The sequence below is a fragment of the Ruditapes philippinarum genome, unplaced genomic scaffold (assembly GCF_026571515.1).
Source record: "Ruditapes philippinarum isolate M1 unplaced genomic scaffold, ASM2657151v2 ctg997_1_1_1_1, whole genome shotgun sequence".
In the NCBI taxonomy this organism is placed as follows: Eukaryota; Metazoa; Mollusca; class Bivalvia; order Venerida; family Veneridae; genus Ruditapes; species Ruditapes philippinarum.
Genome location: NW_026857772.1, coordinates 188502 through 206430, shown reverse-complemented (window position 1 = coordinate 206430; position 17929 = coordinate 188502). Strand labels below are relative to the sequence as shown.

The following is a 17929-nucleotide window of genomic DNA, read 5'->3' as shown; positions in this document are numbered from 1 at the left end:
AAGAAATAGGTCTTTATAGTCAAAATAAATGCGTTTATAAAAAGGTGTACACGCAGTTAAATTTTTCTGAGTTTCATATATGACTGCGCACACCTGTTGGTTAGTAACCAATCAAAACAAAGTATTCAATAAATTGTATAAATGGGACAAAATGATTGGTCACAGTATATTAAAATGATTTTTACGAGTTTAGTTAATGATATTTAGAACTTTTTTCGTTTCTCTAAAATAATAAATGACCTCTCATGTCGTTGTTGGTGCGCTGGTCCGGTTCTGATTTCGGCTTGCCATATAATTAAACAAAAGATCCAGGTCGTTTATCCGGGGGTGGCAGGAGGAATGTAACTTATTTATGTAATTAATTAACCAAAATTGGTACAGGTTGTATTGGATGCACGTATTTGTTTCCAAACTTAACTAAATATTTATATAAGTTGTATTTCGAATTCTCATTTCGTGGACGAACGCGGGCGGTGTTGCAAATCTATACTTAACTTTTTTAGTTTTAAATGTTGTCTAGGCATGTAGACTTATACTTTTAATTGTAAATATGTATATTACATAGTCTTAATATTTATATATTTTTACTTGTGGCCCTAGGAAGTGGCCGTGAAACGGAAGTTCATTGTGATATTATAAATTTAAATCAAATTATCTTAATTGGGTCTACATGCCAGATATTGTTTTAAAATGTAAATCAATTGGTCGAACAAAATTGGGAAGGAAGGCTACTGTTACCCTTAATGTCAAAAAGACTCCATATTGTAAATATCCTTACTCCCCCGCCCTGTGTTTATTTTTACTTCTTCTTTTTGTCCTGTATATAAAGCATAAAAGTGTATGTGTCCCCCCATATGGAGCATAAGCTATACGCATACACTCAAGAATGAAGTGGCCTTATATTTGTTAAAAAAGGTCACTTCATCACATTATGGGTAACAAAGATATTTCTTATAGCCGTATTTTGGGAAATTTCTAATCTAGATTAGACCATTGATTTAAAATAATTGTTATTTTACAAGTTTTTTGTTGTTTTATCTTTATTTGTTAATAGTTGTACAGATACTATACAATGGAGTGTTAAGGGCACCTGCTAAATCTCTATCCCGTTCGCGCGACAAACTTGTCGATATAGGTCAATCCAAAAATTAAGAAAATTTGCAAAATATCACAAAATCGGATTGACCTCCTTATTTTGTAAATAGAGAATTTTCGGCCAATGAGAACAAAGGAGGCAATCACTTTTAGACCAATAAGAACATCTTTAACTAAGCAGGTGTTCGGGTGAAATATACTAAAAATTTAATAAAATCTATCATTTCCATACTAAAACAAACTTGTTTTTAAAATTTTGACACTCCTTTGTGTATGTATCTGATCAAATTAGACTTTTAATGACTAGCCACATTGAATTGGGGAAATGCGTTCCCGACATTGCTTTAAAAAGACTTTCTTTCTCTCATTTTAATCATAGTATATTATAATAGTTGACCTGTTATAAGAGACGGTGCTTTTTATAAACGTCTCGGCCCTTTTAACCTTAAGTAATTTGAATATGCTGTTCATTTCTTAAATACACGTCATTTTAACTTAGTATGGGAGCAATCCCATCTTATTCCTATCATGGGTTACGTACTTTTATACGAACTTGTGGTAGGAATTATGGCACACACGTAAACACATGTACCGATAAAACTATAGATTAATTAAATTAGTTCCCATATAAATAAAGCAAGTTTTAAATGAAGTATGTGCTCGCCCATATGGTTCATTCCGGTGGCGAGGGTAAACAAACCAAACACACACACACATCAAAGAGTAAGTATGCAAATACTGCTAAATGAAATGTGCCGAAGGTATTTCGATTGAATATGTATTAATAAGACCCCCAAATTATATACAATATGACAAGATCCTCATTCCTTCCAATCTATGTGATGATTGTATCAATATACAAACATATGATATGAATTGTTTTTGCTTTTGGTGTATTTCAGATTAAAAAGAGACTTGATGAACTATTTAAAACCAGGTTCCATACATTTGATAAGGTATGTGTAATATTGCGCCATAAAAAGTAAACCCGCGTCGTACTTTAGTCAAGTCATTCTGTCCGCCCGTCGAAACTTGTTAAGTCATTAAAGCTTTGAAAACTGATGAAATGGCGTACCGAAAACAGTCGTTTAATTGTAAGAAAAAAAATGAAAATTAATGAAGATTTTCCCATAGAATCATATCATCCTAACCTGCACAACAATTTTTTTTCAGCACTTCAAAGCAATGGATAGACGAATGACTGGCCGGATGAGCAAGTGGCAATTTGGCGCTCTTTTGAAAATGTAAGATTTAATGGTTGTTTATTAATAAGACGTCCTTTTTCACTCATTTTATTTCATTATCTTCAAATATTTGGTTTTCTTTATGACAACATAGTGTAAGATTTATGAAATAATTGTAAAATTAGGAATGCCTTATATAAAAAGTAATAAATACTGTCATAAAAGGATGAAATTAAATTAAGTTAAATTACCATTTTCGCTTCAATTTGATAGTTATTTGATGACAATACTGAGCAGAAAACATAAAAGAGCGGTTAAAAATATTGAGCAATAAATGTTTTATATCGGAACCATGTAAATAGATATATAGTTAAAGTTTTATTGGTAATGAATACGGAAAATTGAATTCATAGGTCGACTTGACCGATTTATACCACCTGTTGATATAAACATAGACTTGATAAATTAGTAAAGGAGTAACATCTCTGATATAAAATGTAAAATTTATTTGAAAGCAGTATCTTCTTTAAAAAATTAAATATTTAAACGGCATTTAAACATCAAAAGGACGTGCAGCGTATAATTGCGATGTAGCCAACGAACTCTTTTGTAGGTACACTTCAAAGTTGGGTCAAGATAAACAAATTCATACAAAAACTTTTCTGAAAATGAAAAGAAAGCTTTTCATCAAAAAATGTTTAGATATCCCTTGCACTTGCCTTCATGTTTCCTTTTTAGTATGTGTCAATGAATACAATATATTTGATGCTTATTCATAATGTATAATGTATAAATCTTTGAATATGAAAAATTCATTTCACTTATCGTATTAGTTTGCGTTCACCAACATAACGTGCGCTTCATATTAAAAAATTCTATAGGGCTTAAGATATTTTGTTTGAACTAAAATATACCAAGTAATTGAAGTTTGAATAATTGAACTAAAATGTCCTCTCGATTAGTCTGAAAATCTAACTGATAACTAAGGAAATTATTGATAAATACAAGTATTTCCCATACCATTATGTTTAATTTTAGGTGTGGTTTAGCGTTACATCCTTTGGAACTTGACAGAGTCTGGGCAACACTGAATGTATCTACAGATGGCATGTACAGTTATAGCACACTTATACAGCATTTTATCAACTACAAAGTTCCATATGAGCAAAAGGAAACAGTTATATATGGTAATATATTCCATATAGTTTGTATATTGTTTGATTAAAATCACATCAACCGTATTATTTTCGTTGAATATAGCATTCCTATCGGACATTTTTGTTGAAACGCTGAAGAATATTAATCGCTTTTGACAATAAATCCCCTTTCAGAATTCGAACCAACGGCTGTTATAGGCAGTTGATCTGGAAAGCAAAGCGTTCCTATTTTCTGCCTACTGCGCCTGAATACTATGCATGGAACAAGACTTTTTATATTTAATATTTAAGTGAAATAGTCTTATTTCAGAAAATATGTTTAATTTGGACGAGGCTGAGGAGATTTGGTGTGATTCTAAAGGTAACCTTGGCAGCGTGATTGTTTTTCTTGTCACGTGGTTTTGTTGATATGAGTGTGTCTGAGGTTACAGTGCGAGCTTCTTTTATGTTGTTACTGCTTGGTGAAGGACACTTGTGACTTTATGTACAATGATTTCTCTTTTTGTGAATTGTGCAGCTTTGTGTAATTTTCGTTGATTCCGAGTACGCATCTGTTATTCACGACACATGGCATATATAGTATATTTTAACAATACTACAAGCCAACTTAAAATGATATATATGTAAGTCTTAAAATTGAAACCTGCACCAATATTATAATAACCTGCAAAATGTGTTTTCGTTTCAACACAAATAACGCAAAATTAACTTAAGAGAAAACAAAGATTACCGAATACATTTCGTTACATTACTCAAAATCTTAAAATGGTTTCACCATATATTTTCATGCAAGCCATCTTGATGTTGATATTCTTATCGTAGAACAGTCGCTTTGTCGTTTTTAAAAGGTACAATGGCGCAATAAGTTAAAAATTGTATACTGTATGTAGCATATATTTGTCTAGCAACTAATATATTTTTAAGTGTTTCCATATATTAGTTGTTTATAATACATCCTTTATATAAAATTACCAAATTTCAACAAAGAAAAAAAAACAATAAAATGTTTATTTTTAACTTTATTCACAAAACATCTGTCACTTTTATGCTAAGTTTATAAGTTTCGTCCCAAATCTTTTTCAAATCTCTCCTTCAAATATTTCCGGCCTATTCATGCTACGCATTTATGATTCTTTTTTCCCACAACGTAATAACAAAGGCATATTTGGGGTCAAGGAACTTTAGATACCAGAATTTAGAAAACTAGCCATAAAGATTTTGAGTACGATTAGTTTTAAGAGCGAAACATATTATATTTCTATTGTAAGATTATGACATGAGGTATCATTAAATGTCAAAAGATATATCATAATAAACGATAGGGTATCACCATGTTTATGTGGCCGGAAAAGGAATGCAAATCCTTTTCATCTCAATAGCCGGTTATAAGTTCAAAAAGTCCGGTCTTGGATGAACAAATATTTCATCATAAATCTTCTAATAACTGATTTAAGTTGTTCTTATATTATTTCCTTTCTTCAAATTTTGTACTTGAAAGAAAAGGATAACGATAATATAAACGATTATTCTATTGAAATATATTTGAGATTTTTTAATTGAAAAGGTCCTCTCTTCAAACTACCCTGCCCCCCTGTGGCTCTATCATGATAACTGTAGAGAAACAGTAATTAAACATTCATTCTATATTGAGAATTAGATTAATTTTGGCGCACGTCTTATATTTTATAAACAGGAAAGCAGGAGACAGAACATTTGATTTCAGATTGCATGTATAACATGCATTGCACGTAACAGTTACACCAAAAACGTCATGTCATCTCCGCAGTTTAGAGTACGCATTTATAACTGCGCAGTTGTGTCCTGTGAAAATAATCTGAATAGTAAAATTTTCTTATAGTCTTTTAATATCTCATAAAAAGCTTATCTGATACAAGAATTTTAATTGTGTCGGCAAGAAAATAACAAAAATTTAATAATTTCTTATCTAAATAGCATTTTCATCTTTAGTATCATAATATAATAATGTGTTTGGTGAGTAAAATGTGATGTTTATGTGTATTTAAAGCCTAATTCTGAAAGAAAACGATGAATAAAACGCGATATTTAGATAAACACCTTTTATTTTGGACATTTCTCATGGTTGTCTGGCGATAAAATTTATTGCCTTTTATACTTTTTTTACTTTGTTAGGAAAGACATCTAGACCTGTAGTATCTCAGTTTTATCAGTGGTTTGTTTCAAATGAGGTGAACTTTATGAAATAAAATCATTATTTTGTATTACAGAAGAAAATAATTTGATGCCTTCGGCATCATTCAACTGTTGTCTCTTGCAAATCTACGGACATTTTTAACCAGTATATATGAGCTATAAGTAGCATAACAAAACTATCAAATTGTGTTTATGAAATTGCAGCAATATTTAGAGTGATGACGTAATGGCAGTCTAGAACTAAAAAAAAAAGTCATGATGTGTTTCCTTTACAGAACATTGGCAACGCTCATGTAAAAATTTAGCAGGGGTGTATCTATAGAGATCACTTATTGAATTCGTCTTTATGTATTTAAAGAACGATAAAAAGACGAAAAACACTTGCATGACATTACATGTAAAATTAAAGCATAAATGATATAAAACAAACATATACGGTGTGCCTGCATGCTTTTTATCTTATTCTTCAAATGACGTAAAGGTACATAAACATTTTATCATTGAATCTTTAAAGTAGAAAAACTATTTGGTTGCAGAAGACACGAAGGAACTTGTAGAAACTGCCCGCCGTATTCAGAGAGAAAGACGTGAAGAACAGATGAAGCGCGATTACATAGCAAGACAAAAAGCCAGAGAAAACAATGAAGAATGGACGCCGGAAATGCAGACTCCGCGTATTGGTACAGCGTCTACAACAATTTCACGCGCTTCCGTTCCAAGCATACCGGCGTCACGTGCATCATTTGCAAGTGTACAAAGTACCCGGACTAAGTCTCTTCTAGTCAAAATACGTACAGATGTAAGATTTATAAGTACACATTTTACATAAAGACATATGCAGTAGCTTTTTTAAGAATCACGGTCTATTTTGTTATTCAACAATTACTGTTGACAGCTTACATTTTCTAGCGCAAATATTGTCTTTCAATTTACAAATAAAACATGGTCTTGAGGGCAATATGCAAGTTAACGGACTGATTGGTCAGACTGAGGAAGGTATATGGCCCGAAGCGCAGCTGAGGGACATATACCTTCCGAGGTCTGACCAACCAGTCCGTAAACTTGCATTTTGCCCGAAAGGCCATGTTTTATTTGTTATATTATACCGAATCTAAATCCGTTCATCCCTTTTGTTGCTGTCATTTTTACTATATTTTGCTTTCAAATAATAATTTATTTGCTCAGTGTGTGAAATATCTCAAACCCTAGTCGGATTTTTCATTATTATTTTCAAGCGATATATACAGCAAAAAAAAATCATGCTCTCTTTTTGTCATTCAATTTTTGTTAATCAAATTAAACAGTAAAAAACCCGAACTTTAAGATTTTCACAAACTGTATAAATAAAATTAATAATCAATTTAAAGACAAATCATGACTTTTGATCAACATGTAATAAATTTATGTCAACCAAAACAATAAATTCAGTAAAAGAAACATTTAACAACAAAATAAAATATTATACCTCATTTGCATACGCCCTTCTATATTTAATATAACGTCATCCGGTCCATATAAGAATTATGGACCGCCCCCGGTCTGTATGCGGTTTATGGACCGGATGACGTCATATTAAATATAGAAGGGCGTATGCTAAAGAGGTATAATATTTGCTTTTACATATATTGTAATTCAACACTCTTAATTAGAACATGCGCTTATATCTTAGGTTGTCAACAACTGGGAAGGATTGAAGTCCGTGTTCAAATACATTGACAGAAATGGTAGTGCCTCGATTCCAATGAATGAAATGCGGGTAAGAAGACTCGTGCATGCTTAGTAGAAATACATGTAACATACTTAATTTAGCTTGAAAAAAAAAGTTTAATATCATTCGAAAACCCAGTAAATATTTCATCACTTCTCCATTTCTAATATAGAATCTACATTGTAACAGATTTTATCAAAATGAATGTCCACGACTTTGAATTAATTCTCTTATAACATAAATCTTTATTGTTATATATGTGCTTATACCTATGACCTCTGTTTGCATTTGTTACAGGAGATCATGTCAAGTATGCAGTTCAGTTTGGACGAAGAGGAGAAGGCGGAGTTATGTAAAAGATTTGATTCGCAGAAAAACGGAAGGTAACTCTACTTTTTTTACTTAAGTTACCTCCCTTGGAGCTTTTTAGATAAGTAACATCGAATGCAAGACTTCAATGATATATCATCTAATACTATTATATTTGTAATAACTGTCACAAAAGCAAGACAATTAACTATCTGTATAGGTTTAAAAAGACAAATATAAATAATTAACAAATGTTTCATACAAGGCGATAACTGTTTTTCTTTACTTCATTTAACCACTGTTTTCCTCTATAATTATAAATATTTGGTCATGAGTATACTCGGAATCTATTTTCAATTATCCATAAAATATATGTCAATTGATCATACTTTTCTCGTTTTCAGATTTAACTACCTTCAGTTTATGAAATGTTATGCACAACGCCCTAAAAAGGATAATCAGCCAAAAGCACAGGCCTACAGCAAATTTAATCATCAACTTCAAGCACAGGTTAGTCCCCTGATTGTTTATATTATAAATTAGCATTAAACACGGCTTTGGATGCAATTAAAGTCGTGCATTAAAACAGATTCCTTTTCTTACTAGATTAACAAAAATTATATCATGTAAACTAGTCTCAACAGCATTTATTTAATTGGCTGATAACAATTTGAAAATATATGAAATTGACCAATCACAGAGCTTACTTTGAGACTGGTTTCCTATGTTTAATGAGTACCACTCCCAAATTACCAAACATGATATAACACTACTTTTTTAACATTTTTTCAATTGACTAATTTTAATGAGGATTTGACAATTGCATCGTACATTAAACTATTTTCTATTAATTGTTTAATAAATAAAAAACTTTTACACTGAAACACAATTACAATTATAACAACCTGATATGTGTTTTTCCTCATTATTATTCAAAAGCTTGTACATGTATTTTGAAAACAGTTCCCAATTTATGCCATTGTGATTTTGGTCTTTATGAAATTAATGTTATTAACTGACTTATTTAATGAATATTTTACTATTGCATTGTATATTAACCTTTTTCACTATTGTTCAATATAAAAAGGTTTTACTATGAAACAAAACTTTATAATAACCATATTTGTGTTTTTCATAATTATTCAAAAACTTCTGCATGTATTTCAAACGTTTTGTGCCATTAAGATTACCTGCGCCAGCTTAGAGTGTTTTATCATGAAATAATATACATACATATATAACAGGAAGAATAAATGTTCACAAGTAAAAGAGAGTAAGTTTTTATCTGCACAATGATGTTTATGTGTATTGGCATTTGCAAAATAACTATTACTTGTTTTTTCTTGTTGCTATAGTATATTTTAACCGTTGATATGTGTGTGTTTGGTTTTCTGGCTAGTTTGACTGGTATTGGATATATAAAAAAAGTCTGAGAACCTTTCCTGAAGTATGCAATCTGACTGGTTATTTATTAAATCAAATGTTAAAATCAACCATTTGAAATTGGTCTATACGGCTTTTGTAAGGAAAGAAACTTTGTATCCTGGCTATTGTTTGTTATTATACATAATAAGTTTGCACATAAAAATATATCGTATATAGTTTGTTGAGTGATTGGTTTGATTATGTACTCTTCTATATATATTTAAGAAAATTTCAATACGCAACATTTTGACTAGACCACCACAGTTACAGGTATACGTATATGATAAAATTTGGTGAAAGATATTACGTTTTCAGTCCTTCTTTTGGAAGATGGTATAGATGTAATAATTTTAGTATGGTGTGTGATACTCTTATGGCAACGACATAGGAAACAGAATATTATAAAATAAAAACGAATACTGTTTTGTTCTAGCCAATATGTGAGGTGTCGTTACAGGTTAGACTGAATAAAATAAAACAAAAAATAACTATGAGTAAGCCTGCTCCACTTTCAGTTTTATATATTGACATTCGTTCAATGAAACATGCTGTTATTTTTTTTATTTTGGCATACAATTGGTTTTTGAAGTCTTTGAAAATGCGTACAAATTTCAATCGGCCTTTAAATTTTCAGTCCAGTACCTTTAACCATTCTTATCTACACAATTATTCCGCTAAATATCTTAAATGGTCTTGTATATATTTCAATGTGGGCATATTCATGATTCATTTTAGGGAAATTTTCAAAATACGCACTGATTGGATAGCAATGGTACGGCAACGGCCGGCTGATCTTAGATTGAACTGGTCGCAGTCCCCGCTTGAAATAGACATGGGAAATTAAGCGTCAGTAAATCATTGCAATTAACAATTTTAAACACATTCATCTGCTATCAAACTGGTAACATATAGGAACATAAACTTTGAAAACCACCTAACTGAAATCTTATGTTACAATCATACGTAATGATCGATGGAGAAAAGCGGATTGGTTAACTAAAACACAAACTCCGCCCCGTAGATACTGCTGTTGTTCATGAAAGTACATTAGATGCGGAATAAATATTACGCGAATTCTGATTGGCCAATACAATCTACGTTGATAGTTGGATTGACTGCTAATTTGTCACATTGTAAATGCATCTGCTAGCTCTAACATTATTATTTTAACTCTACAATTAACACAGACATTAATCAAAGGGAAGCAAAGGAGACCTACAATTCAAGAAGTTATTGAAATTGTTTGTGAGAAGGTGATTTGTATGTCGTGATCTGTTCTAGATTTATAGATATGGTACATTCAAGCGTACACGCTTTCACAAATTATAAACACATCTTTGCGTTGTTTACTGCCTGAAACGTTTAATTATCTCAACGATGAAACACGCTTCATTTTCTTATCAAGAAGTTAAACACGCAATGCCTTTGAAATTGAATTCATACACGCACAGTAAATAATGATTTACGTTATAATAATTTTGTATCTAGTAATTTTAGAATGTATATTTTCCTGACATTTGTTTTAATACACACGATAAACATAGTTTGCTGTTTATGTATTTTCATAACAATATGAATGTCCAAATTTATTTTCTATTTCTCCGTTTCTAAGGATAATTATTATAAAAATCATATTAATCAGTCTGTAGCACTTATCATTGTTTAAAGCGTAACAGTAACTGCCATCAACATACTGTCACAGAAAGTTAATTAAACAATCTAGTAAGATGGATTATTGTTGTTTTTCTATTTATTTACCCATGCCTTTCAAATAGAATTTCTATTTGAAATACCCTGTTGTTACTGTGTTAATCTTAATTAGCGGGGCATGTGTTTATGTTTACATTAATATACAACATTTGAGCGTTTAAAATGCGGACGCAGACTGAATGTACCATATTTTAGTAAGACTTTTATATTTCATATCTTATAATTATATTATTTTCTACACAGATTTATTGCATGTTGATTCTTGTTTTCACCTGTTGTTTTTTATCTGTTTGTACATCGTTTGACAAAAAAACTTGTTTCTATTCTTCTTTTAATGACTTCGTGAAATTTGAATTTCTTACACTGATTTTCTGCGTCATTTTTGTGTGTTCTTGAAAAATAAGATTTATAAATAAATGTATGAATAAATAACATAATATAAATTAAATTATAAGTTGACAAAATAATACTAGTATATGTAGAGTATAATAGGTTTTATTGTAAGTGGTTGATATTTTGCATGTTGTTTGTTGTTGTTTTTTCTCACAATGATTTATGTTATAATCTTGTTCTCTTACGTTTCAACAATATGCATGTTCATTATAGAATAGATAGAAACCATTTATAATTAGGTAGTCTATATAGATCTATATAAATTATTTTATAGAAAAAAAAGCATGATATTTGTGTTGGTGATTTTCTACTGGTTTGGTATTTTGTGTTTGTTTTATCCCCCTTCTAAACATATATATATATAACTAGTTATATAGCTGTTTGACAGGTTATATGGCCCGGAGTATATGAACGGTTTACAGGTTATATATAATAAACGACCTTTAATATACGACCATATAACATGCCAAAGGTATTTATATAGAATCCAAAATACTGCAAAATTGTTTTTCTTTGTTTCAAATAAAAATAAATACTGAAATTTACAGCTGACGTGTACATTGTATAATAAAAGTCATATATACGTTACGGTAGCCGTAATAATTATTTTATAGTTAATATATATTGACCAATCAAAATCAGCGTAACTACCGTGCAGTATTATCATATTATATTTTATAGTGGTATAATCCTTCTTAACATTATTTAGAAATTGACTGTAAAAATCGATAACATGAAAAGTTAAATTCAAGGTATGATGCTATTTTAAACAAAACAGTTTTAAGAGTTTTAAATGTACGTTTAAAGAAATGCATGAACGGCCTGCCTGGACTATAGTTTATCCAGTTAACTTCATTAAAAGGAAATTGTTACCGTAATAAATAAAATGTATCAAAATAAGTCACAATGTGACCGACAACCAATGTATTCAAATATCTAATAGATGTTTACAGTAAATAGATTAAATATTGATATTTTTTTCATTTTTCAACGACGATAAAAAAATCGCCCGAAGCGTTGGTCTTTTACTTATTATTTTTTTAATATGACTATTTCAGTTGTTCAAGGAACATCGCACATTACGACGAGCGTTCAAGAAATTAGATCAAGGTCATAAAGGTTATCTTAACATGAAGGACTTCCGGAAGGCCCTCAAAGAATGTAATATCAACTTTACCAATGAAGACTTCTACCATTTCCTTACTGAATTCGATCACAACATGGACGGGAAAATACCATACGAGATGTTCTTAAAGACAATGCTTTCAGTTTAGATACAGATTTATCTACAGTCAATCCTTTGTCAAAGGTCATCTGTGATAAGCGACCAGTTATCTTATAAGACTTTACATATATTATATATTTAAAAAAAATGTTGTATATTCTTATTTAGAATTTGCCTGTTATCACATAAAGATTTTTAAACAGGGTTGTAATTACTGACAGGGTTTGACTGTATTTAGAGGCATGTCTTAAGAATGAGACTTGACTGGTTTACTGCCAAATCACCATTATGTATAAAAGAGTAGATGTTCACATACACGTATAGTGTATTACAGTACATGTGATTAAGAGGCGTGTATACGTTTTTTCATTAAGACTTAAAGCAGCATGCCTCCAGATTCATGCTAATTTTCATTTAAAAAATTGAAAATGCATTAAAAGGTAAAATATTGTGAAGTGAACAAAGAAATAGTTTACATATTGCAAACGGCACTTACAACACATGTAAATTACAAAAGAAGAGGTCAAAATTTGCAAAAATAATTAGCCCATACTGCGTAAGTAATGTAAAATATGGTGAAAAATACTGCAGAAAATGTCATTTGGAAAATTCTTACGTTTATCCTGAATCTTTTTTACTTTTTGTAAAATCTCAGTACATTTTTCTCAAGTTTGAATTTCTTCACTAATTGTGGCTCATCTGGAGGCATGCAACTTAAGGAAAGTATGTTAGTTAGTTCTTGTGAATGAGATATGATGTGTGTTTACATGTCACTTTTCTTGTCTCCACAGAAAACATGATCAAATGGAAATATCATTAACAAAGTGGGCACATAGTTTTAAAAACTGTTTATGAATGTTATCCAGTTATTCTAACCGTTTCTAACCGAAGATTTAAATTTGAATATCTGTCAAATGGGTCTTTTTTCCATTACACCTGTTCACGTTTTAAGTATTAATTACTACACATTTAGTAAAAATCAAAATAAGTATGAAAGTCAAATAAAATTACGCAAAACCTTTCAAAAATGGCATTTAATTATTTGTTTGAAATTGAAATGTTCACAAATTGCATTTATTTTGCTGTTAAGTTTGAAAGATACTGTTTCATTGTTTTGTTTCTTTTTGTATAGTAGAGTATGTACATGTATCTGAAAATATGACAGAAAGATGAGCTTCATTTTTATGTTAACTTTTACCACTAAATATCATAAATAGGACTTGTCCATTTTTCAATCTGGGCAAAACCATTTATCATTTCAGGAGAGATTATTAGTAAGAATGAGAAGTGGATTTTTAGCTTTTTATTGTAACAAGTGTAACAGCTAAGAATGTGCCCATAACATTTTCTTTACAATACAGACGATGGGACAATTGCTCACCCTAATACTTTAAGATTATTTCATAACATTTTGTCACATTTTAACTGTTTCAAATGTTAACTTCTTTCTTTTCAACATTAAAAGTGTTAGTTGCAACAAAATTGTTAACTTGCAGTGTATTTAGGTGATTATTTTAAGACTGTGAGAATAAGGAAAATTGATTAGACACATACAGTGACCTTGGACACATACCGTGACCTTGGACACACATATACAGTGACCTTGAAAAACAAATGAGGACAACTCTTATTGTTATGATTTCATAATTATTTATTTTTATTGTTAAACTGTAAATGAGTAGTTTAAGTAGAGAACTTTTTATTACTGTAAAAGATTAAGAATAGATATTTATTTTTATTTGTTTTATTTATTATTTTTTTCATATATTTTGCATAATGTATTAATAATCAGTATTGTTAAAAGTTACCTGGCATATTTGGCCATAATATCTCGTTATTTTTTTTATTTTAACTCTTCATGTGTATTTTAATGACATATAAAGAAACCATGTAATGCTTACTACTGACCATAAATACATGTAGATTAAACCTAATTCTTCCGGATTTTGTAAAAAAAATAATGGACTCGTCTTTTTTTTAGATGAAGAGTTCACTAATAGATTAAAGGATTCCTAATTCTACAAATGAGTAGCCAATATAAGAGTTAATGTGAGTAAACCGACCAATCACAATTCTTATAATTACCGTTGTTGCTTAGCGCTGGGAGGGTTTAGTATGTGGAGAGTTAGAGATTTATTTTATTACATTCAGTATAATAGAATTGCCATTTCAATAAGTATATGTGGGATGCATTTAACTGACCCATATAAGACTTTGTCTTATGAAAACAATCTAAAACAAGAACTGTACAAATTCCTCCATTTTCACTTATTAGCTGCACACATTAAAGCGGAGGAGTTTTATATTTATTTAGCCAAAACGTTTAAGTGTCATCATCACTTTATCAAATTGACCAGCATTACCATATGTTTAGCAGAGAACTCAGCTTTACTCACTTAAAATCAAAATATAGAACATATTGTTCTGTTTATAATTTATTATATATTTATCAATGTACATGAATTTGTTTCTGCAAAAATGCATGTTTATTATTCAAATGTTATTTTTCCTATAAATGATTATATGAGGACATTATACTTTGGTTATACATGAAGCACTTTCATAAATACTGTGATAATATTGTTTTATGTAACAGAATTAAATTATCTCTTACAACTGGAGTAGTTTCCACTGTGTTTTGTTTGTATTCCCAAACAGCTTTTCATGTATTCTGTTTACAAAGCAGAATATGAAGAAGAGTGTCATTATGGTCCTGGATTGCTCACTTAAAGATCCTGTATGTTTTGTGATTGATATTGTTACTGTGTGTAAATTCTTCTTCTTCAATTAAGTTTATTTTAGCTCGGCGCCGGAAATTCCATATGCCCGAGATCTCAGCGTCCATGCCGGTCTACTCTAGAAGTCTCATCGGGGACGTCTTTTTCATGCCGATCTTTCTATGTCCTGTACTTCGTTCGATGGAGGAAAGACAATACTTGAAAAAGCATCAAGTTCCGTGACGGCTGCAAACAGGTGGTTGACATGAAACGGCTCTTGTTAGCGCCACCCTCCAGAGTTAGCCACGACAGGTCAACCAATCACCTCTGGTACTTGAGATGATTTGACCTTAATCTGCCGTGTGCCTTCTCGCGACGTGCACGCCTCTGGAGGGATTTGGAGAAGTTGTGTGTATACCACTCTTGCAAAAAATTATATGCAAATAAAACAATTTTCAAGCATCCAAGAATATGTAAAATGTGTACTGCAAATATGTGCACATTATATTTAATCAATAAATTACATGCATTCATTTCTTATTGGAAAATTTGACTTGGAATTTATAGAAAATGAATTTCTTATTACCTCCCTTTATTCACATGAAATGTTAAATTGGGTAATATCTTTATAAATAATGCTTATAGGAACTTACAATATTGACAAATCTTATTTTGAGCATCATATTTATGAAATAAAACCATGAAAAAATTGTGTTACAGGATCTCATGCTAGGGAAGGGTATAACCAGTAATAAAGTCACATTGAGTTTGTCATTTATTTCTTTGGGCTGCATAATTTTTAAAATATTTGTTTATAATATGTCTGCTACAAAATGCTTCATAACAAATATCTAGGCTCTTGGCATTGTAATTTCACACTGACACAAGAAGAATTTGTTTTCTATATAAGTCTATATAAACCAGGGTGAGCAAGTTTTGACCCCATGGGCATGGTTTATATAACTTTTGTAGAGGACCACAAGATCATGCTTTGTGCAAAATATCTACGCTCTGAGCATCAAACCTTTAGAAAGGAAGATTTTTTAAGGATTTTTTCTTTACAAATCTATTAACTAAGTAACCATAATTAAGGACACAGACAAAGTTCAAAGTGTAAAAACAACCCAAATATTGTGCATGACACATTGTCTTAATATGGTGATCATTTTTGTGAAATAGTTGTAAAATCCGACTTCAAATAACGAAGTTATGCGCCAAACATGATTTTGCTGCAAGGTCATGCTGTGTCATGACCTTCAAGGAAGCGACCCACATTTTGCTCACGACACATCGTCTCAATATGGTGATCATTTCTGTGAAAAAGTTTTAAAATCCGACTTCAAACAACAAAGTTATGGGCAGGACACGAATTTGGGACGTACGTACGTACGGACGGACAACCCGACGACTATATGCTCCCCCGAAATATTTCGGGGAGCATAAAAAAACATGATGGCCCGGAAGTCGCTCACCTGTATATAGGCCCCTGAAGCGGGGCCAGTTTAAACCCCCAGGACTTTTATTTGAACAAACTTGGTAGACACCCATTAGAAGATGTTTCATGCTAAACATCTAAGGTCTAGCTGGTCAAGTTATTTCTTTACACATTTAGTTAAAAACAGTGACACACCTGGGGCGGGGCCAATTTTGACCCCAGGGCTTTTATTTGAACAATCTTTGTAGACACTTACTAGAAAATGTTTCCTGCTTAATATCTAAACTCTAGCTATTCGGGTTTTTTCAAAGAATTTTTAAGTTTTTGCTATACACATATAAGGAAAATCAATTTACCCCGGGGCGGGCCCAATTTTGACCCCCAGGGCTTTTATTTGAACAAACTTTGTAGACACTCACTAGAAGATGCTTCGTGCTTAATATCTAAACTCTAGCTATTTGAGTTTCTTCAAAGAAGATTTTTTAAGTTTTTGTTATACACAAATAAGGAAAATGAATGTCCCCCGGGGCGGGGCCAATTTTGACCCCAGGGCTTTTTTTTTAACAAACTTGGTAGAGACTCACTAGAAGATGTTTCATGCTTAGTATCTAAACTCTAGCTATTTGTTTTTTTTCAAAGAAGATTTTTTAAGTTTTTGCTATACACATATAAGAGAAATCAATGACCCCCGGGGCGGGGCCAATTTTGACCCCAGGGCTTTTATTTGAACAAACTTGGTAGACACCCATCAGAAGATGTTTCATGCTAAATATCTAAGCTCTAGCTCTATGGGTTCTTTAAAAGAAGATTTTATTAAGTTTTTACTATATGCATATAGGGAAAATCAATGACCCCCTGGGGCGGGGCCTATTTTGACCCCAGGGCTTTTATTTGAACAAACTTGATAGACACTCATTAGAAGATGTTTCATGCTAAATATCTTAGCTCTAACTCTTTGGGTTCTTTAAAAGAAGATTTTATAAGTTTTTACTATATGCATATAGGGAAAATCAATGACCCCCTAGGGCGGGGCCAATTTTGACCCCAGGGCTTTTATTTGAACAAACTTGGTAGACACCCATTAGAAGATGTTTCATGCTAAATATCTTAGCTCTAGCTCTTTGGGTTCTTTAAAAGAAGATTTTATAAGTTTTTACTATATGCATATAGGGAAAATCAATGCCCCCCCTAGGGCGGGGCCAATTTTGACTCCAGGGCTTTTATTTGAACAAACTTGATAGACACTCACTAGAAGATGTTTCATGCTGAATATCTAAGCTCTACCTCTTTGGGTTTTTTAAAAGAAGATATTTTAAGTTTTTTCTATCGGTTGCCATGGCAACCAGAGTTCTACATGGAATTAAATTCTTTGAACAATTTTTAAAGGTGACCACCAAAG

General features: G+C 31.3%; 1 protein-coding gene across 13 annotated transcripts in view; it reads left to right on the top strand.

Annotated features, from left to right (window-relative positions):
• Positions 1-14999, top strand: part of LOC132750985 (EF-hand calcium-binding domain-containing protein 6-like) — a 38973-nt gene extending 23974 nt beyond the window's left edge. For 7 of the 13 annotated variants that reach the window (XM_060741075.1, XM_060741079.1, XM_060741078.1 and 4 more), the window contains 10 exons: positions 1998-2051; positions 2269-2339; positions 3318-3466; positions 3747-3797; positions 6145-6407; positions 7278-7364; positions 7614-7699; positions 8030-8135; positions 10238-10303; positions 12212-14999. In XM_060741075.1, coding sequence (XP_060597058.1) covers positions 1998-2051; positions 2269-2339; positions 3318-3466; positions 3747-3797; positions 6145-6407; positions 7278-7364; positions 7614-7699; positions 8030-8135; positions 10238-10303; positions 12212-12427 — 1149 coding nt within the window. In that variant the 3' untranslated portion in view covers positions 12428-14999. Of the gene's footprint in view, positions 1-1997; positions 2052-2268; positions 2340-3317; positions 3467-3746; positions 3798-6144; positions 6408-7277; positions 7365-7613; positions 7700-8029; positions 8136-8869; positions 8899-9275; positions 9321-10237; positions 10304-12211 lie in introns of all 13 variants that reach the window. The other 6 variants (XM_060741080.1, XM_060741082.1, XM_060741077.1 and 3 more) reach the window with 5 other exon arrangements.
• Positions 15000-17929: the final 2930 nt, after the last annotated feature.